Source organism: Bufo bufo, chromosome 1, assembly GCF_905171765.1.
Source record: "Bufo bufo chromosome 1, aBufBuf1.1, whole genome shotgun sequence".
Lineage (NCBI taxonomy): Eukaryota > Metazoa > Chordata > Amphibia > Anura > Bufonidae > Bufo > Bufo bufo.
In genome coordinates this window covers 574070975-574096007 of record NC_053389.1, presented here as the reverse complement: position 1 = coordinate 574096007, position 25033 = coordinate 574070975, and the positions used below count along the sequence as shown (strand labels likewise).

At 39.2% G+C, this 25033-nt stretch overlaps 1 protein-coding gene across 21 annotated transcripts in view; it reads left to right on the top strand.

Annotated features, from left to right (window-relative positions):
• Nucleotides 1-1359: 1359 nt before the first annotated feature.
• Nucleotides 1360-25033, top strand: part of CELF2 (CUGBP Elav-like family member 2) — a 453132-nt gene continuing 429458 nt past the window's right edge. For 13 of the 21 annotated variants that reach the window (XM_040413246.1, XM_040413278.1, XM_040413268.1 and 10 more), the window contains exon 1: nt 1360-1614. In XM_040413246.1, coding sequence (XP_040269180.1) covers nt 1541-1614 — 74 coding nt within the window. In that variant the 5' untranslated portion in view covers nt 1360-1540. The remainder of the gene's footprint in view (nt 1615-25033) is intronic. The other 8 variants (XM_040413275.1, XM_040413254.1, XM_040413282.1 and 5 more) reach the window with 5 other exon arrangements.

Genomic DNA, 25033 nt, shown 5'->3' with positions numbered 1-25033 from the left:
TTTCAAATCCATTGTGGTGGTGTATAGAGCCAAAAAATATCTATCTATCTATCCATCTGTCTCTCTCCCTCTCTCATATCTATCTATCTATCTATCTATCCATCTCATATCTATCCATCTCCTAACTATATCTATCTATCTATCTATCTATCTATCTCATATCTATCTATCTCATATCTATCTATCTATCCATCTGTCTATCTCATATCTATCTATCTATCCATCTGTCTATCTCATATCTATCTATCTATCTATCTATCTATCTATCTATCTATCCATCTCATATCTATCCATCTCCTAACTCTATCTATCTATCTATCTATCTATCTATCTATCTATCTATCTATCTATCTATCATATCTATCTATCTATCTATCTATATCTATCTATCTATCTATCTATCTATCTATACAGCAAAAACGAAGGCAGCACTCCAAGTTTGTGAAAAAAGTGGAAGGTTTATTCACCCAACCAGCAGCAACGTTTCAGCTCTCTCTATGGAGCCTTTGTCCAGCTGGACAAAGGCTCCATAGAGAGAGCTGAAACGTTGCTGCTGGTTGGGTGAATAAACCTTCCACTTTTTTCACAAACTTGGAGTGCTGCCTTCGTTTTTGCTGTATGTCTACAATCTGGACCTTGGTCACAGGTCTCATAAGGAGGACTTTTTGCACCCGCATTTATTTATTTTTTGAGTGCTGCTTCTTTTCTTTTCTCTTCTATCTATCTATCTATCTATCTATCTATCTATCTATCTATCATCTATCTCTCTATCTATCTCATATCTATTATCTATCTATATATATAATATCTATCTATCTATCTATCTATCTATCTATCTATCTATCCATTTTCTATATATATCATATCATATCTATCTATCTATCTAGTATCTATCTATCTATCTATCTATCTCTCTATCTATCTAATATCTATCTATCCATCTGTCTCTCTCCCTCTCTCATATCTATCTATCTCATAGGTATTATCTATCTCCTATCTATCTATCTATCTATCTATCTATCTATCTATCTATCTATCTATTATCTATCTATATCTCATATCTATCTATCTATCTATCTATCTATCTATCTATCTATCTATCTATCTATCTATCTATCTATTCTATCTAGTATCTCTATGTTGTATCTGTATCTAGCTATCTGGTAGCTCTTATCTATGTAATGTATCCAGTCTGTTCTGGGAGCCCTGCCATCACCTGGCAGTGCAGAATGCAGAGGATGTAGCGAGCTGAGGAGACACAAGCCCCTCTCCTTGGCCGGGCGTGCAGGGGTTAAGCGGAGCTGCAGCAGGCGCGGGCTCCTCCCCCCTCCAGCACCTGGTCCTCTATAGACAGTTGCCTCAGCAGTAGATTTCAGAAGGGATTGGAGGAAAACAAGAGGGGGAGAGAATGTGACAAGTGCCGGCTCTGGCTGCTGCTGCCTTGGGGAGGCCTCCCGCACCTGTCCCTGCTTGTCTTGTGGCCAGCACTGTTCCTGAAGCAGACGAGCAGAGAGCCCGTGTTATCCGCCCGAGCAGCACCATGACTTCTTCATTCAAGCTGGATTTCCTGCCCGACATGATGGTCGATAGCCGGCTGCTAGTTTCTGACAGAATGTAAGTACCTGAGCCCGCGCTTCTTCCTAGGGGAGTCCCTCCTCCTGTGATGCCCCCTTCCTCCCTTCTTCCCCTGGACGGTGGTGATGTGACAAGGCTGCAGGCAGTGCCCAGCCCTGCCATTAACGAGCTGATGCCCTCCTCATTGTCTTGCTGCACGGTGCTTCTTGTGGATGGCACTGATGCAGGTTAATGAGAGGAGCTGTAGGACAACTCCAGCCATGAAGTCCTTTCAGATCTCTGTGGAGCTCAGCTAGTTCCCCACTGCTCTCCCTGAATGGGATATGTGACTGGGAGTGACACCGAGGGCTGTGCTGTGGGATCTGATCCGCTAAACAGGGATTTCTGCTGGAATGTGGCGGCCCTCGGTTAGATGGAATGGTTTCCTGCAGCAGGACAAGTGTTCATTTACTTTATGAAAAATAGTTACTCAATGCCAGGAGAAAGGTAGAAAGCCGCCTCTCCGTTAACTTTTAGACTGCGGTTTACTGTTATGTTACCATAGATCTATACAGAATAACCAAAAAAAATCGGATACGCTTTGTAGGGTTAAAGTGCGACTATAAATAAAAGCAAGAATACGTCCTCCTAACTGCCAGCCATGATTCATCTTTATGTCTTATGTGCAACGCCTAAGAAGAGTTTTATGATCAATTTTACTGGCAGCAAACTTTCCCCACTGGTGAAGCTGCTTTCCTAAGCACATTAGAAGAGGACCCTTGGAGAGGAGAGATTCAATACCAGCCTATTGTTGGAGGGGGTGGGGGAGCAGGAGGCTTTCATCTGCTGGCCAGCTTGGATCATACAGTTCCTCCCGTTAGTAATGCAGTCAACTAAAACGCCCGTTTAAAAGGAAAAAGAACAAAAAAGAGTTCACATGTAAGGGCGAGGAGTTCAACACTTGCTGATCTGATAGGGCTTTGCCTGATGGGCATCGATGGAAGCTTTAGTAGACAGCTTTATGGGCAGTCAGTCCACTGTAGGCGCTTGACGGTGACGCCCATCAATGGAAGGGTTATATGAATAAATAATTGCCCCCTCCCCCCCATGAGGTACATGGAGGTGACCATGAGGTCACGCTGGGTGTCGTATTCCACCGTAACACTTCATTGTGTGTTCCTCATCTGGTCTTACACAGGTGAAACAAATACGGTACAAGTACAAGCGCCTGAAGTTCAAAGTTCTCCATGAGGGTCACCTGGCGGTTCCAGGCTTCATTACCACTTGGATCCAAGCACGTTCTTAGACGTTGTAGCTTATAGTTCGCTATCTTTGACTACGATGACTGGAAATGATATCTAACAAAGTATCCGAATCAATCTTTGGATTGTTTCAGAATATTATCCCCAATTTTTTTTTTTTTAATCATTGTGTCTCATTAGCAAATGACTGTGGGAAATCTGCCATTAAAATAAAGAGAATAAAAGGCGGCGTCATCCCAGACTTACCGAAGCGGTTAGACAAGTGCTGTCAGCGCCTTCCAGTTATCGGTCTCCAAACCGTTCGATTCCTTTCTGTTCCTTAGAGCCGCAGTGCTTTAATGTCTACGTCAGACGCCCTTTTCTGTGCCGACTTATTTCGAATGTTGTTTATGGCAAGGTTTTTCTCCTACCTGTGCCTGGGTACAACCATGTTATTGTTAGCGCCAGCATTAAGATTTAATGAGCTTCCAGTGACATTTACGCCCTGTTGTGACAAAATCGGAGTGTTTTTTCCTGCAGTAAAGAAAGGCGATAAAAGTAAATCTAAAGCTTGTTGAAGTTGCCTTGGTGTTCATGGTATCAATAGACTTGTTGCTCCTACTGGTCTTAAAGGGGGTCTGTCAGAAGGGCAGTAATCAATGGGATTAGCTCTGGGTACAGGATATCATGCTTTATATAAAATATAGGCAGCCGCAAATACGGTAGGGTGGATGTGGGAGACAGGCAGTAGTAGAAAGCAAATGAATACTTTTTATGTGAAATGTGTGACGTCGTGTATGTAACGTACGCGGATGTAGCAGGGCTGAGATTGTCATTTGGCGCAACTATACGTAAACGTACATTAAATAAACTAGTAATGCAACCCTATCTATCTACATTATCTATCAATCTGTCTCATATCTACCTATCTATTATCTATCTATCTATCTATCTATCTATCTATCTATTCCATATCTATCTATCTATCATGTATCTATCTATCTATCTATCTATCTATCTATTATCTATATCTCATATCTATCTATCTCATATCTATCTATTATCTATATCTCATATCTATCTCATATCTATATCTCATATCTATCTATTATCTACCTATATATCTAATATCTAGCTATCTATCTATTATCTACCTATCTATCTACATTATCTATCAATCTGTGTCATATCTATCTATTCTTCTATCTATCTATTATCTATCTACCTATCTATCTACCTATCTATCTACATTATCTATCAATCTGTCTCAAATCTATCTATCTATCTATCTATCTATCTACTTTATCTATCATCTATCTATCTATATCATATCTATCTATCTATCTATCTATTATCTATCTATCTATCTATCATATCTATCTATCTATCTATTATCTATCTATCTATCTATCTATCTATCTATCTATCTATCTATCTATCTATCCTATTTCTATGTATTATCTATTTATCTAATATCTATCTATATATCTATCTATCTATCTATCATCTCATATCAGTCTATATGTTTAGCTACAAAATCAATATTGATTTTTCATTATTTTATTGATTGCTTGCACATTAGTAAAACACGCATAAAGAAAAATCCTTCAATGTTTCACAATGCCACTTCTTTCCATGATAATGCACAGTAGAAAGTTCCCCCTCGCCATCTCCCGGCGTCTACTCCTGTGAGGACTTTTTTCTAGCATGATTAGTTTAGGAATAATTGGATTACATACTTAATGCTGTAGACTTCACACTCATGGCCTTTAAACTGCAGTGGTCACCTAAAATAAACCCCTCTAAAGACGTTGTCCCAACTCTAATGTGAACATTACACTTTGCTGATGATCCGAATAGCTGAGAAGATATATGGCTTGAAGGCAGGCTTCATTTGTCATCTGGGCGCATAACTGTGCTGACAGCACTGGAAGCTGGGACCATTTGTCTGTATCGTTCCAGTAAATATGTATGGGTAGATTTCTATTCTCTTTAGTTTGTCTGCAGTCTTTCCCATACTTGTTACCTGCTTGTTTGTACCGATTCCCATTCATAAAGTGGCAGCAGAATACATCTTAATAAGCTGTTGTATTGTGAGCGTCCTCTGTATCCGGAGATGAGCGAAAGGTTTTAGGGATTAATGGCGGCATCACTGGGATGAGCATTGTTGACAGTAGTTGTCATCTAGATAAATGTCATTTGTACTTGGTAGACAGTGGTATGGATCATTAGATAGCGCCGCTTTGGCCTTTGGATATGACCTTTTTGATATTGTTAGCAAGCAATATATTATAAGTAATTACTTTTAGGAATGTGTTGACCAAATACAAGAAATATGACTGTTTGTGTCTTACTTATTCCTATATAAAGCCGCATTGTGTAATATTGAGAAGAAACTGTCATAAAAGCCTATCAAATGATGATGTATTTTGCTACAAGACTATTGCAGTATTACAACTTCCACGGAGCATTCATAGTATCACAAAAGCCCGTATTTATTCACATTAGCCTAAATAGAGCATCAATTATGTTATTGTCTGATTTGCATTGGGTTACTGATAGATGATTTCGCTTGACGTTGTTTCTTTGTTTCCTTATTACTTCCAACATACATTGCGACAAAACATACATCGCTATGGCACAATATCCATGCTGCCGGAAGAAGGGGCATTGAATACTTTACGATCAATGATCAGATCATTCTAATTATTATTTATGTCGTTTTCTTGATTAACTAAGAGCTTTTATTTTATTTTCAGATGAGTTGTATCATTACTTCACATTAGTACTCTATGTACCAAATTCTGTAGGTTTAGCTGAAGTCCTCTGCAACTCCACCGATAGGACAGTGATATTATGATCAGCCGGACCAAATGACCAACTCGGCTCATACAAATCTATTCGTATTGGAAATATTTGTCAATGTGGTCCAAACGAATCATGTCATATTGTGTTATTTTTGCCCAATATATCGACATCTGCGAAAACATTATAAAGGGCTATTGAATTGACGGTAGACTTAAAATAGCCACTGTTGACCAAGTAACGCAATGCAGCTGATGCTCTGTGTTATATGATTTGGTAGATTCTGCTTAAATTGCTTGCTCGGCATTAGAAGACGTTGCTTTGAGCTTGTGCAGGTGTTTACGTATGTATTAAGAATCGTGAACCTTTAGTTTATTTCTAGGGCCTTTCACCACCGTTTCTCAGCCAAGAACATGGGATATTAAAGCCCTTTCCCATATCAAGCGTAGTAAATTCTGTGGTATTGCATACAGCTGTTCCTTTCCAAAATAAAAGCCACAAATTATATCCCCCCCTTGCTGATTTTCAAGCTTATATTTATGATGGGCAGGTTCGCAGATAAATGTCATCATCCGAGCTTTGATTTACAGCACAACAGCCTGGCAAGTTGTGGGAACAACGGATGTTTTTAATGGCCAGCTGTTCTTGGTACTTATGTACTAGTCTGTAGACACAGCGCAATAGTTTTATTATAGTAAGGGAGACATATTGAGGAAATAATCAACCCATCAAATACATAAACCATAGATGATAGTTGTTATTACATGTACTACATTTCACATTGACAATGGCCGGGTTTGGCATGAAGGATAGGCAGAGTAATTGGCCACTTAGGACACCCTAAAGAAGATGGTTCAATTCATAAAGAACCAAAGACAAAGTAAAGTTCAGCCTCTTATGGGGTTGTCCAGCAGATGATAATTTTTGTCAAAAGGTTCAGAGTGAGCGATGCTCACCTTCTTGAGCCCTTGCTTCTCTGGATGCTTACCGGATCCTAGCAGGTCTCTCCTTCATTGTCCCGTCTCAACTCACAGGATATGCCAGAAAATTCCTGCTCAGTCATTTATTGACACAGTCCAAACTTCCGATAATGGTGTAGGTAGTGGGAATAATTACAGGAGACATTCAAATGCATCTTTACAGCCTTCATGGTAAATCTTAGGGGTTGAGGGAGTACATACTGAAACCCTTCCTTGGGCACCAAGAGAGCTTGTACTTTCTCTGGAATACTGCCTTTTCGGACCAGCAACAGTTATTTAGATTAGATCCTTTTTTGAGTTTAATGTATGAATTGCTTTTTTCCCGTGCACGTAGCATTTTTTTTAGGCTGCTAAAGTCAAGCTTAGGTATTGGTCCCCGAAACACGAACAAATAAAGCAAGAAAGGCAATGGGGCTGTAAAAAGTCACAGTAGGGCCTACAGATTTCACTATGAATGACTGACATACAGTAGAAATCCTTGTACCATCTTAGATACTTCCCATTCTTCATGTTACATCTCATTGAGCATTAAAGTTTATGAGAAGAGAAATTATTATTTAACGGCGCGCACAAACAGAGGTCCTATATGTAATTCTTCACTCGAGGAAAACGGTTGCAGTTTCCTTTTTATTCGTAGAGCTAGTTCTGTCTTTATTTCTAGATAACATGTTATAGAACAGTGATGATGGTTCTTGACTAACTCAAGTACATATCTGCCGAGTACAAGACATTGTACTGCTGATATAAAAGAGTAAAAGTAGGATTAGGAAGGACCGGAGACACCAACGGGAATGTCTATTTGAATGTTTTTTTCTTTTTATTCATAAAAATTTGGGTTGTATCCATTGTTTTTATTTTAAAAATGATTGTGCCAGATTTCGTGACAGATTCTATTAATTCTGTTCACTTTACATCAGTCATAATTAGTTTTTTTGTGAACAGTTTTATTACAGGGTCTGTTATGAGATCAGTTGGGATTAAAAAGACCAATGAAAACTGGTACATATGGGCACTAAAGTTTTATGCTTTAGGTTTGCATTTTATATTTTTACTTTTATTATTTGACAAATTACTAGGGATGTGCCAGCTTCATTTTCTTTTTAATTTTTACCTTCGCTGAGCAGACTTTGATTGGCATATATCTGAGCCCAAATGCCAAGTTGTCACAGCATTACATTTACTGTCTAATAGATATACAACAGGTGGTGGGCACATGTGAGGCCGGCTCTGATGTGCCCACCATAAATTAGTCTAATTGATTCCTTTTTATATAATTGACTTCCAAATAACTCCATGTCAACAGTTAGGTTTAATCATTAATATTATTATAATATTCCACTTTTTTGACTACACAATATATAATCTAATCATGCTGTATTTTGTAATGTTTGCATAACCATATTCTATAATGATGTTTGCACAAGTACAAATGTTATGGATAATAAATGTTAATTACTATATTGAGCAATTAAAATCAATTACTCGTCAAAAATAGCTAATAATGTTGCACCGCAACTGTGTATATACTCTCTAACTTCAGTTCTAAAATACCCCCAACGACTTATGTTTAAGGGTTTCCTAAGGACAGAACACCTATGGCAGTTACTGATGAATTGACCACAATTAAATAAGCAATGCAGCATGACTAGTTAGGGTTACTTGAGTACTGGAGTTGAGAAACAACAATGCAAAGAATTTAACTATGGTATGTACCAATATACTTTAAAGCGCTCTGTAAAAATATCCTTTTCAGTTTAATTAGCCCCCAGTCTTATGAGCACAAGTTCATTGAAGGCCTTGTGTGGTTGTTAGGTTGTGTAAGTCAAAGAGCACCTGCCCCCTCTTCTGACATGTCTCGTTTAGTATGTACTTCCCCATGAAATAAGAAGTCCGTGGCATGTTTTCTCATAAATCTACTTTATGGTATTGCTCTGTTATACTTCCTGAAAATTTATGAAAAAATTGACATTCCCTCTTGTTAAGGGTGTGTGTCCCTAGTGCCACTGTACCGATCAGACAGTTTTAGAAGAATGTACAAAGACACTTTCCCAACTGGTGACATTCAGTTGCCAATTTATTCAGAAAATTTAGTAGGAATAACAGTGGAACACCACAACATGGACTCAAAAGAACAGAGGCTCCAGAATTATTTCATAGGGAATACAATTATTTACTAAGACATGCCAGAAGTGGTGACAGGTCTTCTTCAATTGGTTTAGTTTGAACACCAAGAATTCATCTCCTAAGTCATATTTTCTAAACCAGGGTTGGTTGTGATCAGTGTTCCTTTAGCTGCTTTTAATAAATAGATGAACTTCTGATATTTGCACTTCACTTTACAATTTGGCACAGGTTCCAAGTTCACGTGGTATTTGTTCGCCTACAGCTGCCAAAGTGTTAGAATTGGGGAGGATGAGCTTTAATAACCTTAATGTCACAGCATCAAACTGGGTACAGATGTTACTTGACCGAGATGGATCCATCCATTGTGTTGCCTCAGGCAGTACTCATGACTTCCCCCAAATCGGAGTCTTGTGTAGACAAAAAGTAATGCATTTTATTAGATAACTACTATTATTTCAAACTTGATTTTGTCTTTGTTGACATAAGCATTCAGTGCCTCTATCCGGGTCTGTATTGCCCTTTCCAGTTTTTTCTTTTTTGATGGCAAGTAGTGTAGTTCTATTCTTCGTCTCCTGACCGGATCCTGACAGGAAGTCATGATTTTACTGTGAACAGAGCCTTAGAAAAAGTAAAATTGTAACCTGTAGGCATTTGTAGGCATTTTCTGGATGTTTTTGGCTGTTTGATAGGGCCATGGTGCTCTACATAATCTACCAAGCTTAGTGCCGTACATTGTATAGCAGCGGCATTTGGTATTGCAGCTCAGTCCAATCCACTTGAATGGTAGTGAGCTGCAAAAAGGCCACATGACCGATGTAACCAATGGGCATGATGTCACAGGCCAAGGAAGAGACTGCAGAGCTTGCCTGAGCACCACTGCCCTTTCCAACAGCTGTTCAGCAGGAGTGTCAGGAAATCATGGAAGCGGAGATATTGAGAGTTTTTGATGACCAGAAGTGCATAATATCATACATAGAGATTTTCCAGCATTTTATAGAATGTCTAATAACCATTTTTTCAATTGAATAATGCAAAATGATTGATGATCTATAATATATGAAGCATCCTGGAATGGACCATTGGTATTGGATGGAGAGCCATCCATAACTGGCTGACTTTAGTTATTTCTCGTTGCATGATGTTACTTTTGAAATCCTCCTTATCTAAGCACATGCTAATTGTACCGTGGAGGTCAGGTTATGTTACAAGTCTAAACCAGTTGCTGTATTCTGTAACATTACACGAGTAGACTGAGCTCCCTGAGGTATTACAGCGACTTTACCGCTATAGGAGTCTTCGATACTTCCAGTGGGACAATAATGTCTGTGTTTTGGCTCATGGGATGAAGTAATTGTTTCTCTCTAATGAAGTTGAAGCAAAACTTGAGAAACATGACACATGGGGGACGTTAGACAGAGCAGCACTGCGTGTGCATGGACGGATGTAGAAGGTTAAACGTGGACACTGTTGTATTATTTCACGATAAAATAAACAGTGTATCATATCGCTTACATTTATTTATTGATGGTACTGTGCTATAAATTGTGTGAGTACCTCACTAGAGCCTTTACTACAGCTAGATTTTATTGTGATGAAGTGTACAACATTCATAATTGAACTGTTCTATGTATTAAATTAATTTTTTAACTGGCAGTGGGAACCTTAGCAGATAGTCTAAAGAGTGCAAATCAAAACCAATGCCCCCAATGAGGGAATCATATACGTTACCAATAGAGATAAGCTAATGTTTTTACATTTAATTCTTGTTCAATTTGGCTGAATTGGCCGGCTATCACAATTCAGGTATGAATAAATTCGACCCCGATGAAAAGTGCTCAGATTGCCTTGAAAAGTTAGTTTTTTCAGATTTTTTCATTCTCTCACACAAGAACACAGACATGGTGGTAACCCATAATAAGGTTATACACATGACCAGGTATCCAAAAAGTTATAACCAGATTGAAAGATCCTTAAATATATGTACAGCTGGAGGGAAACATGCAAATACCAAATCAAATATAGAAAGGTAGTCAAGTGCACATGCTTCAGAAAATTCTGAGGAAGCTGCAATTCCCAGTGATACAGATAGGGCGGCTATGGTCAGGGCATCTTAAGGCCAGATTTTGCTTTTGTATTTTCGTATCTATTGTGGACTCTTTGCTGGTAAGCTTATTGTTGTTCAACTTTTTTTTCAGAGCATTTATATTTGGCTGCTTTTCTGTAGTTTGATTTTGTGTTTGCATGTATCCCACCATCTATACAAATATTCAGGTATCTTTCAGTCTGGTCCCAGCTATAGCTTTATGGATGTCCAGCCGTGTTTAACTGTATTATGACATACCATAATAACTTGCATACAGATTTTTTATTGTTTATTTCCTAAGTATAATTGATAATATACTGGATATTTCCACAGTGGAATATCAGTAAAGATTATGCATTTGGGTCATCAAAGATGTAAATGACTTTGAGGATCTCATTCATATGGAAATTTTAACTATGGTATGATAGTTAAAAGGGTTTTCCAAGAGATTGTTTTTTACTGATGAGCTATATTGTGGATATCTGATCCTGACACTTGGGACCCCAGCTGATCAGCTGTTTGAAAAGGCAACGGCACTCGAAGTAGCTCTGCTGCCATCTCTCAGCTCACCAAGCAAAGCCCTGTACATTGTATGCATGGCCTAGGCAAATTCCTAGAAGGCCGCAACACTACTGTGAGCACCGGGGGCCTCTCAAATAGCCGATCGGAGGGATCCTGGGTGTCAGGCCCCCACCGATTAGATACTGATGACCTTTCCAGAGGATAGGTCGTCAGTAAGAAAAAACTCTCAGAAGACCCCTTTAAAGTTCATCCTTTATGGTCAGATTTCTAAGAAATGTTTTAAGTTTATGGCAATATAAATCAATGAGTTGGATCAGTTAATATAACATAGCATGGTTGGGCATATGGCTCATATTAGAAAGTTTAGGACACAGCCAGATCTGTCTTATGACTACACTGTTTGTTCTGCAGCGCACCCTCCAACACATCTAAACTTTGCCTATTAGTAGTAGTAGTAGTATACAGAGGCAGCAGTTATTGGTTTGGTCATGGCCACTTCTTTGGAGCTTGCAAAGGCCTTTCCACTTGAAGTTATGTCTACACAATAGGCTCTTCTTTCTGAAGGTCTTGTTAGCTCTCAGGACCCTAAGCTCACGTGTTCTCATGTGCACACTGGTCACACGTGTTCCTACACATCCTAGTCATATGCTCTCACATGCATTTTGTTAAATAATGAGTATCACTTGCCATACATGAGATATAGCAAGCTTGAGATAGCCTGGCATTCAGCCTGCTGCTATGGAAACACACATCTACTTAATGTTAGTTGCTTCAGTGATAAAAAAAATAATAATAAAAATCGAAATAAATCCCCATTGTTTGGGTACTTGAATTACTTTTTTTTAATTTTTTTTTATTGTGAACCGCAAATCAAGGTTTATTTCTTGCCATTGACTCTTGCAGTATAATATTCTTATTTAATGTATCGTTTTCTATTCATGAAGATTACGGTAATTTTTCCCTGTTTGCAAATGTTATTTCATGAAACATAGAGAATAACAATCGTAAAAATGCAATGGACAGGATTTCTTCCATATTACAATGTTGCTAGTTTTCCCCCCCTTTTATAATGGTTGAATTTGCTGCCTTTTCACGTGCAGTTTATCAGAACTAACCTAGTGCTACATGCAGAATATTATCTGCTTGAATTGCCTTCACTTTAGCCAGAACATAAGCTTTGTTGTTTAAGGTGCGATTGGAGTGAATTTTCCATGCCCCATTTGTACATTGTTTTCTCGCTAGTCATGCACGTATTATCTATAATTACATTTTCAAGCCAGTACAAATAGTAGGCTTTGTGGGAAAAAAATATACATAATGGAATGCAATTTCTCGAATTATACAATATGTATGTGTTCACGTCCCAATTCCTCATCAAAATGCCTTCCCTTCCCTCCCAGCGGCCATGTTTTTGTTATTTCATATGCATTAAGTATTACAGTAATGATACCTCTCTATTATTGGGCATGTGACGGCAGCATGTATAGATGACAGAGATCTGATCATTACCCGCTTACAATGACTAATGATATACCCACTTTTGCATCATATTTAAATTTTTAGGTATTTTTGGGAAGTAAAATTTTCTTTACTTTTTATGAACAGCCTTCAATCCTACTAACATTTGAGTTGCCCTAAGACGAACATTCAGACGTCTATCATTTTTTTATATTATAGTGAATATAATTTTCTAACATTAAAGGGGTTTTCCTAAAGTACAGTCTTGATGGCCTGTCCCCAGGAAAAGACATCAATATCTGATCAGTGGAGGTCCGACTCCTGGCCGATAAGTTGTTTAAAGAGTGCTGAAGAGCCGTCCTCATAGCGTACCAGGCACAGCGCCATACATTGTATAGAGGCCTTACTTGGTGTTGCAGCCCAGTCCCATTCACTTGAATAGGACTGAGCTGCACACAGGTCATGTGACCGATGAAGGTGACACCAAAATGGACTCGGAAGGGGCCACAGCACTCACTGGAGCACTGCAGCCTCTTCAAACAGCTAACTGGCAGGGGTGCCATTGGTCACACACGCACCGTTCTGATATTGATGACCTTTCCTGAGGATAGTCCATCAATATTATACTCCCTGAAAATTTCATAAACACTCAACCAAGCCGGTATGAGATATATGTAAAGAAGACAACTGTCAAAGAGAGTCATCTCATTTACAAGAGTCATCGCATTTACAACGTAATGAACTGTGCCTAGTAAATTAATTTTTTTCTAATACAGGGGTGCAGAGTTGTCAGTGACTCCAGTATTATAAATTGCACATGTAGAATGTGGAGCCCCCTTACAGATGTGTAATATTACCCTGTTCAGAAATATTTGCAGAGGATATCGCATGAAAAGTAGACAAGGCGATGCAGCGATCAGCGTGATGAGTTTGAAGTGGATGAAGCCTTATCTGCTGCAGGGGAAAAGTAGCTTTACATGGCGGCCATTTAAATTGCACAGGGGCATATGGACAGTCATCCTGAGATGCATCCGTTTCTAATGTGTAGTTTCTAGTTATCATAGCTCATAATTGTGTTTCTGTGTTTCCCCATATTCCACATATTCCAGTGTGAATGTAAGCAATAAGTGTAAAGAACCAAGTATCCTCCTTCCTGGTGTCTCTTACTTTAGGAGAAGTCTCTGGTTTGGCTGGGATGCGGTAGTTTTATTCCTTTTGGAGGAAAGCTACTTTACGTACTTTCATACTTTAAGATTATCTACATCCATGTTTCTAGAGTGTTGTGGAGGATTAAGGTGTAAAGGTGTCTTTGGGTTATAAAACATGAATTATATTCTTCTGGCTGCTGATACTTAGGCTAGCAATACACATTAGTATTAGCTAACTATCTCTCCAATCCCTTAGCCGAGCATGCATACGTTCTAAATGGGTAGAGGAGAGCCCCTGCTAGACACCTTTAGCAGTGGCTTACTATATATCCTGAAAAATGGTTGGGCATTTGAAATTTAACTGCCTGATTCTTATTTCCCATGAGATCTGCTGTTAGGGTAGAGTCAGAAGGCCGCCATATACAATAGATGGTCAGCTGGTTTGCCAAACATTGGCGGGTTTGACTGACATTTATATAATGTGAAAAGCCAACTTAGGTTTCCTATGGCTGTTTACTGTGCAGTAATTGCATTTCTTCCGTTTTAACTCCTTATATTGTCCCAAAATCAACCTGTTAATCTAGTATGTGTCTGATAACCACCTTATAATTAATGTACTAAGCGTGTGGCCTAATTACAGGAAGTGCTAAGATGTTTTATGATAAAACGTAAGGATTCAGTGATAAAGTGGGTATCTATGTTACAACCAGTTGGCAGGGAAGTCTAGACAAGCAACACCTACTTTGTAACATAGGTAGATTATAAACCGCTGTTTCAAATGTCCTTTTCCCAGCATTTATTAGGAATGTTTGAGTGAAGTTTGGGTTTGGAATCTTATTACCATTGAAACTGCTCCTTCCACAAGCTGGGATGATTCCGATAATAGGCCTCATTGTATTCCGAGAAGTTAATTATCCTGATACGTTCCACCAGGAACCATCAGAATACAGGCTAGATTATTGTTGATTGACTTTGGAACAGCCCCATATAAGCACCTATAGGAGAGCCTCATAGCATTGAATTCCTATGCAGCACTTAAAGGATATTAGAAGAACCATTCCAGCATGTGAAAGAAGCAATTCCAAAAATAACATCATATTAAGCAGCAGCTCATAATCCTATTCCCTAATAAATAGTTATTATGGCCCCAATCCAGAGTACCCTCGAAGACAGCAGCGCCTGCATTTCTTTCCTTCACCGTTCTTTCTACTAAATCATAAAGTCAAGTAGCCATTATGAGGTATATGGACAATGTAGTATACAGTAGTACAAGCATTATAAATTGAAAGTATTATATTCCTTGTTCAACAAGGCCAGTGACCTTCATTTGTTGCATTGCCTTTGTGCAGCTCAGTCCCATTCAAGTGATTGAACTTGGGCTGCAGTACCAAGCATAGCCACTATACAATGTATGGCGCTGGACTTGTTATGCTTCGAGTAGGCTGTGAGCTCTTTAGGTAATTGGCAGGGGTGCCAGGAGTCAGACCCCCACTGAACAAATATTGATGACTTACCTTAAGGATAGGTCATCAAGTATGTACTCCTGTAAAAAATAAACTTTAATTGTAGGTATAAATGAAAAAAAGAAAAGTATCCATATATTTCAAAGCTCCTTTGCTCAAGTGTTCATTTGTTCCAACTTTGCATGTTTTGCAAAGTAAAAGGAATGAAGAAGTATGTGAGCAATACCCCTTGTTTATGTGATCAAGATAGTTGTAATTTCCTGTATAAAAGCCATAAGGACTAGATAGGTCTAAATCCGTCATGGTCTCTGCTTTCCCATCAAGCTACTTCTTTTAAGGCTGTATTACATAGTCCGATGTAGCAGATGATCCCGGAAATCACCTGCTCGCTAGCGGAGAAGACCACTGCTATTACATGCAGTGATATCCTCCACAGCATGGGGAGGATTGATCGCTATGCCATCTCTCAACCCCATGCTGTATATTGGTTTGCCAGCAGCAGATCGTTATTAGATACCGCGATCTGCCGTCTGCAAACAATAAGTTTTGTAACATATCAAAAGATGTGGATTGCCCGATGACCGAGCATTTGCTCATTCACGGAAAATCGGTAGCAGTACTACCCTGCCAGATGAATGCTAACAAGCGTTCATGCAAACGCTCGTTAGGGATTATCTACCAAAAAGTCGGGCAGTGTAATACAAGCTATATCTAGTAGACATGATCAACTTTGTGTATCCACTGGCTGATTGTTGGTGACAATCTTCACTTCCAGTAGACAGAGATAAGAATCCTTCTGGACACAAGCCTGTGTTTGGTGACTAAAAACTAAAAGTGTAAAAGTTTTTTTTGTGTTGTTAGAGGAAGTATAAATCTGATGATCCTGATGGTGTGCTAAATAATTTCAAGCCAGTATGACCTGATTAGGGTGCAAGACCATAATAGGTGAAGGTATGAGCCATTAGGATTTAAGAAACTGGGTGCAAAATACTAACCAGATGGCATCTTACTACAATGAAACATTGCCTGTATTTCTAATATATTCATATATTCAAAGAGGACTAGGAGGTTATGGGCACCACTTCTACTTTTCAAAGAATGAGAAAAGTGCTTGCTTCTATCCATTGTATTATATTAATGAGACTACTTTAATGATTTTCATCCATGGCTCAAAGTTACTAGTGGATAGGCAGGATGGTGAGGGAATGTCTGTAGACTTAAGCTGGACAGATTTCAGCAGAAATGGCCAACCATTTAATGTATATGGGGGCCTCCCAATTATCCTCTGACAGCAGATGTCTAGGAAGTGATAGACAGTTGGATTTCAACATACCTGATCATTTTGTTCTGAGAGAAATAAGCCATCAGATTTGCCTGTAAGGAGGTGTGCGGGTTGGGAGAGATACATGTTAGCATTGGGCCAACAGCCATCTAACATGTATGACCAGCTTTATTTAGAAGTTACTTTATGATTATTTCCTGACTTGTATCAAATTAGCAGTTGGAAAGATGGGAACTCACCTGTATCCTGTTCTGTACAGGAGCAGTGTATTGTCTATCGGCCTTTGGCAGTACATAATATGTTGTGTCTATGGTATGCATATGATATGGTATGTAATGATATTTAACTCCTTCCAGACCGCTAGCGTATGTTGCCACCCAAAGTCAAAGTCTGTGATAACCGTACTTTTAGACCCTCAGGTGGCATGGTCAATTGCGACCACGACATCTGAGTAGTAAAACCCCAGGAGCGCTGAGATTGAGGGAGTCATTTGGTTGCTGTGGCAACCTCGGGCCTTCTGAAGGATCCAAGGCTTCCCACAGCAATGTTCCTATGGAGCGCTGCCTGTGGCAGGGTTCCATAGGAACATAGCAAGCCCCTCTTACACTGCAATTGTAACCCATTACAGTCTATGAGAGAAGTCCTCACACAGTGCAGTAGACATAAATATAAAAAGGATATGGGGGTCAGAATATGGCGATACAATGTAAAAATTTATTTTTTCCAGTTTTTTTTTTTTATTTTATAAAGAAGAACTGATCTGCAGAATTAGGGTAACAGGTCGGTGGTGGTGATGGACTTCCAATTCCTCCCCATTTGGAATTTTTTTTTACAGCTTCCCACTACATCGTTTGCAATATTAAATGGTGCCGTTACAAAGTACTATTTATCCCACAAAAGACAAACCCCATGCAGATATGTGATTGGAAAAGTAAAAAAGTTATGGCTCCAGGAAGGCAGAAGGTAATAAATGAAAATTTCAAAAATGAAAAGTGGCTCAGGAAGAGGTTAATCGTTCTGAGTTTTCATACCAACACCTTTTTTGGTAGACTGTGTTTAGAACTGGTTTAAAACAATACATCTGGTTCTTCTAAAATGTGTTGTACATAGAGATAAAGTTGAAAAATCGAGGGTCTTTACCTTGCTCAGTTTTGATTAGGAAGCAGACATGCTGAGGGCTGTCATCTCAGTACTACAATTGCAGGCATAATTGTGATAAGTTATAGCTGTATTACTGTGGGATGAGGCAGAATTGAGCAGCTCTTTCATAAATAAAAACATAAAGTTAAACTTCACGGCATTATTTTTGTAATGTATGAGTATATTCGCATTGTATTTTTCACTGGAAGCAGCTTGATGCTTTAGCAGTCATAGAAACTTTAAATGAATTCTTAATGTTTGCGCTGAACTGGTTCTTCTGCAGTTCAGCCACGAACGCATGTGTCTCCATAGACCATGAAATAGGCAGCCGGATCTGACTGTAGCACTTCCCTTTTCTAAAAGCTTCTGTTCGGAGCTAGGAAAAGCACTCTAAACATACTGATAACAATGCTTCCTATATTGACTTTGTCTTGGGAAAACCAGGCAATGTTCAGCAGTTGAGCATCAAAGTGCATACATAGGACATACAATAAAACAGCAGTGCCACGGCTGTTCTATCCTATAATATACTTCTAGATGTAAAAGTAAGAATTAAAAGGAATGTGTCATCAGATATTGACCTATTGTTTAAATTAGGGATCGACCGATATTGATTTTTTAGGGCCGATACCGATACCGATAATTTGTGAACTTTCAGGCCGATAGCCGATAATTTATACCGATATTCTGGGAATTTTCATTTTTGAGAAAAAAAAAAAATTCATACACAAATCTGCTGAAAATTAATATGTTTATTGTTAATGTGTATTTTGGTTTATTGTTAATGTGTATTTTTTTTTTTATAAATCTTTTTCATTTATACTTAATATTTTTGTATTTTTTTTTTTTACTAACTTTTAGCCCCCTTAGGGACTAGAACCCTTGTCCTATTCCCCCTGATAGATCTCTATCAGGGTGAATAGGAGCTCACACTGTCCCTGCTGCTCTGTGCTTTGTGCACACAGCAGCATGGAGCTTATCATGGCAGCCAGGGCTTCAATAGCGTCCTGGCTGCCATGGTAACCGATCGGAGCCCCAGGCTTACACTGCTGGGGCTCCGATCGGAGGAGCAGGGGAGAGGGGATCCTGTGGCCACTGCCACCAATGAGTAATACTGGGTGGGGGGGAGGGGCGCACTGCGCCACCAATGTTTTTACTATTGGCCGGGATTGGGGTGGGGGGCGCACTGCGCCACCAATGATTAATACTGGGGGGCTCGGGGGGGGCGCACTGCGCCACCAATGAAGAGGAGTCTTTCATTCATTCATATACAGGAGGCGGGAGCTGGCTGCAGAATCACATAGCCGGCTCCCGACCTCTATGAGCGGTGGCTGCGATCCGCGGCACCTGAGGAGTTAACTACCGCGGACCGCAGCTGCCGTTCATAGAGGTCGGGAGCCGGCTATGTGATTCTGCAGCCAGCTCCCGCCTCCTGTATATGAATGAATGAAAGGCTTATCTTCATTGGTGGCGCAGCGGCCACAGCCCCTCCCCTCCTCTTGTCTCCTCTCCTGCTATTGGCGGCAGCAGCAGCATCACAGGGGGGAGGAGACACTGCTTCCTTCTCCCCTGTGCTGCGGAGGGAACACAGAACGCGCTGAGAGCAGCGCGTTCTGTGTTCCCCATACGTTATCGGTATATCGGCAAAATAGATGCCGATACCGATAACGTTCAAAATCCTCAATATCGGCCGATAATATCGGCCAAACCGATAATCGGTCGATCCCTAGTTTAAATCATGTTTTTATGTTTAGCACATTTTTAAAGAAATTCTAATGTTATTTTTAATTTTCCTTGTCAGTATGTTTAAACAAAAACATAAAATCCTGCAGTTTTCGCACTGACCACTAAGCCTAATAATAGGCGCCACTTTCTCGTCTGTACTGCAGTTATCTGCTTATCTATACACATTGGTGATATCACTACAGGCAGGATTAGAATGACAAAAAGGACAGGATCCACCATTCACAACAGGTTATTGTCAAAGTTTATCTATTCTTTCTTTTTACAATGACCTCTGCACAGGGCACACAGCATGCCTAGAAAACTCTCCCATAGAAGTCAAAGAGGTCCCCTCCTGACCATTGTGTCTATGGACCATGGGGCTATCGTAAAGCAGTTTTCTTAAAGCCTTCTAAATGCTGTTAAGAACAGCTCAGGCAAGATGGCCGCCCCTATAATCATGTTTATGAAACAGAATAAATAAATATATAATTAGAAAATAAAATCAGATTATTAAAAAGGATATGTGCTGCTATCTGGTGACATAATCCTGGCAGATAAACGTTTTGGTGACACATTTTCTTTAAGGGGCATAGCAGACCTGTTCAGGTATGCCGGTATTCCACAAAGCTGTTGTAATACATACAGCAATATTTGTTCAAGTGTACACGCTAATTCCTACTAGTCGTCCTAGCTGTTTGTCTTTTTAGGATGTTCCGGTGTTGAATGCAGTGTTTAGAGCACTAGATACCACAAGTGCTTGGCTGAGAGATGTTTGCCCTCCATTTGACAGAGGACCTGCTATTATCTCACCGTGCAGTGCATTGTCTGGCACTTTATTGTTTGCCAGAAGACAGAGAAATCATGTAGGACCAGGAAAGACGTATGCCGGGACTGCCATCAAGTTCACGAATAAGCAGTTGTCAGCCAAGTAACCTTCTAAGTGCACAAAAATCTTCAGACTGGTGTCACCCACAGAAAATACCAACATTCTGAAATTCACGCTGTAACATAAATAAATGAATGTGAAATTTTAAATCTGTGCCGTATCTTATAGTATAGGCATCTGGTCCTTTGTAGGCAAAATGTACTGTTCCTTTATTTGCATTCTTTAGACTTTTATAGAAATTGTTTCTTTACAAGAATGTTTAAGAACAACCTGATTTTACACCAACCACTTCTTCTCATGTGGCCTACAAAGACAAAATTTAGAGTTCAAACATTGTTATTCTACCTTTGGCAGAATTTATCAGGAACATCAGGGTTCATTAGTCCAATAATACATGTATATGGGAATGGAACTTCACTCGTTTGTCTAGAAAACTGGGTGTCCTAGAAATAATATCCAATTGTTTGCACTCTGTAGAAACCATACTGTAACAGCAAACAGGTATGCACAGTGCCTGTACCCCACTTAGCTATAGAGAATGTGTTCCCTAACATTTTCATTGAAATCAGAGAGTGACAAAAATCCTTTTTCCTAATCCGTTTTTATTTTCGGTATTGTAGGATTTTTAGTCTATTTCCTGAACATGATTATGAGGGCGGCCATCTTGCCTGAGCTGTTGTTAACAGCATTTAGAGGTATACTTTACAGCAGCCACCATGGGCCATAGACACAATAGACTGGAGGGGACTCATTGCCTTCTATGGGAGAGTTTTGTAGACATGCACTATGACCTGTGCATAGGTCAGATGCAAGTAGACTTGATCGGAGGTCACGTATTGTGAATGGTGGATCCTGTGTTATCTGTATATAGATGATATATGTCATTGTGATCTTGACAAAGATGACTGCTGAAAAGTATACTGTAGAGACCAAGAAGTGGCGCCGATTATTAGGCTTAGTGGCCAGTGAAAAATCTGCAAGAATTTTGGATTTAAAAAAAATATAGATAGGGTTATGAAAAAATTTAAAATTAGATCGCTAAAAATTCTTTAAAAATAATGTTAATGTTAATATAAAAACCTGATTTAAATAATAGTTTTCTTATGCTAACACAATCCCCTTAAGGGAAAAATATAAACACTACTTTTAAAAAGTCATAAATTGGGCAAAAGTTCACAAAAGTCTACAATTTAAATTTTTTATCCTCTTCTCAACAAAACCTGAAACATTAGGTGTGGCATACTGAGTAAGGGAGTGTCTTACATTTTTAGACAGATTTATTTCATATTAAAGACATAAAATGGCACACGTTTTGGCACAAAATTTAGATCTAAGTTTATGGCTTTAGGAGAGTCAAAATGCACTACATTTATTAGGAGGTATACATCTTTTAATACATTTTTAGACTAGCATATGAAATACTGGTCTTTAAAAATGTGGCCTATTTATAATAGACTGTTTTTAGATTGTATCTTTTCTTTAATGTTTGGTGGGTCTCTTAACATTGATAGACCATTATGCATTTAACTGTTACATTTAGAGTATCTTGGTCCAGACAGTAAACATCAAACCATAATTGTTAAAGTCAGTGGACCTTGACAGCTTTGTATATAGTTCCTAGACCTGGTGCCAAAGTTCTCCATATGCGAATGTGTTCGGCAGTATGTCTTCATCTTGATTTTTGAAAGATCAGTATTATTCACATTGCTTGATGCAATTAACAATGAATTACTTTAGGGAAGTTCATGTTTGAAATGAACGCCATTAAATCTGTGCACAGACCATTACAAGTCAACAGTTTACAGACTGGTCATGACCGCTATCTTTTCCAAATGCATTAATGAGCTGTTTAATTAAGGGATAAGGAATTTTACAGCCAGTGATCGCCACTTTTATTGTTTTAATAATGGCTAAATTTGAGATCTTTTATTTAAGCAACTTCATTAAAGATAGGAAAACAAAATACCATTTCCTCAATCAATCCATATTAATTGTGATATAAAATATTTTATAGATTTTTTCAGCATAAATTACTATAATATTGGATATACCCAATACATTTTATCTAGTGCCTCTAAAATAAGGGAAGAAAACATGAAACAAATCTTGGTGGTAATAGTAGTCTGGTATAATTAACAGTCACATTCTGCAACCACACCTACCGGTAATGAGGGTAGTACAAGGAGGATATGATTTATTTAATTGGGAGCAAAGGTGGTGATCATTAATTTGAGTAAATAAAATGCTTAATTTAGAGTCTCAAATCTAAAACTATAGTATAGAAGTTTTCTTCTGTCCAAAGGGCTTTTAATTAAAAGCAAAAAAAAAAATATAAATTCAGTTGAACCAGATTCTATACTCTCATTTCCATACGCAGTAAAAAAAAAAACAACTATCAACTTTTTAGTATATTTTGTTTTTGAATACCTAATACTGTTACTACTAGTACCCATTGGAAGGGAAAGGATATTACAGGGATATGTCTAAAACTGTAGAAAAAAAAGACGTTCACTGCATATCTACTTTTTTCTAGTAATCTTTTGCTGCTAAGCAAAACCTTAACCCAAGGAATGAATGTGAGGTTCTTAGGACATACGGTACTTTATTTAAACTGTATAAGCCTACTTGCCATGCAATAAAGATCTCTTTTTAAAGCGGTTATTCCACAAATTTGTTTGTCATCTACACTAACCCTTGAGAACAAGGGGTCACCAAGTCCCTTCTCTGAATGGAGCGATAGTTCACATGCTACATTCTATTCTATGGGACTGACAAACTACTGTCTACATCACCCACATAGAAGTGAACTAGTGGCGGAAGGACATGTGCACTACCACTAGATTAGGATAGCTGCACGGAGTGATCCTGATAGTTATCTGGAAATAAGACAATATTTAACTTTTGATTATGTGATGATTAAACTTATTTGATGGAGAACTTCTTCAAAACCATTTTAAAACAGGTTCTGGAAAACAGTGTGACCCCATGGAATTTTGGGTATAACTATTTTAAACTAAGGCCTCTTTCACACTTGCGTTGTCCGGATCCGGCGTGTACTCCACTTGCCGGAATTACACTCCGGATCCGGAAAAACGCAAGTGTACTGAAAGCATTTGAAGACGGAACCGTCTTCCAAATGCTTTCAGTGTTACTATGGCACCCAGGACGCTATTAAAGTCCTGGTTGCCATAGTAGGAGCGGGGAGCGGGGGAGCGGTATACTTACAGTCCGTGCGGCTCCCGGGGCGCTCCAGAATGACGTCAGAGCGCCCCATGCGCATGGATGACGTGATCCATGCGATCACGTGATCCATGCGCTTGGGGCGCCCTGACGTCACTCTGGAGCGCCCGGGGAGCCGCACGGACGGTAAGTACACTGCTCCCCCGCTCCCCGCTACACTTACCATGGCTGTCAGGACTTTAGCGTCCCGGCAGCCATGGTAACCACTCTGAAAAAGCTAAATGTCGGCTCCGGCAATGCGCCGAAACGACGTTTAGCTTAAGGCCGGATCCGGATCAATGCCTTCCAATGGGCATTAATTCCGGATCCGGCCTTGCGGCAAGTGTTCCGGATTTTTGGCCGGAGCAAAAAGCGCAGCATGCTGCGGTATTTTCTCCGGCCAACAAACGTTCCGTACCGGAACTGAAGACATCCTGATGCATCCTGAACGGATTACTCTCCATTCAGAATGCATTAGGATAATCCTGATCAGGATTCTTCCGGCATAGAGCCCCGACGACGGAACTCTATGCCGGAAGACAATAACGCAGGTGTGAAAGAGCCCTAAGTGAAATAAAGAATGCTACATTCTCAATAAAAAAGGGGTAGGGATTAAAGGAGTTGTTTGGTTTCAAGAGGAAACCGAACATTACAGGGGATCCAGCTGCTCCAGCCAATCACTTGTCTCACTGATGCACCTCCTAAAAACACACAACTCCATAAATGGTGTAGGGTGGAAGCAGAACCACTGGGTGCAGATTTCTTTATGTGGTGTCTAAATGTTACATTTTACAGGTATAGCCATAGTGTCTATATCGCATGCTTTTTTTACTGCTGGATTGAGAAACCACATGTTGTCTCCTCATTCAAAGGTTGAGCCATGTTTCCACAAATGCCATGTAGACCACCTGACAAGCTGACGTTGCAGATGACTATAAATTTGTCATAGCAGAACAATGGAATTAGCCACAACTCCAGAACTGTACTACATGTATATTGCAATAGTATGTTTACCTCTATTATATTAATGTAATTATTACTGTAATCTAGCATCCGTCCAAATTAAAAATGTCCTTGACAAAGTTAAAAAAGTCTTCTAAAACTGAAGCTAAATATTGTATGCCATACCCATTGCTCTTTTATACATTAGAGCAAATTTCCCCCTTGTACTTTTGACTGTTTACTTAACTTTGCTGTGGCATCGAGAGAGGAAACAATTCCCCTGAATGCCTTTTAACCTTTCACAATGAGAAAAGTCAAACAATGATTTTAAAACGCTTTCTTTGAACAGCGACAAAATTCAAACAAGTTTGGCTATAGCATTGTATTTGGTAAATAGTAGGACGAGAAAAGCATTCGATTATAGATATCCAAGGAGAGAAGCAAACTCAGAGACTCAACAT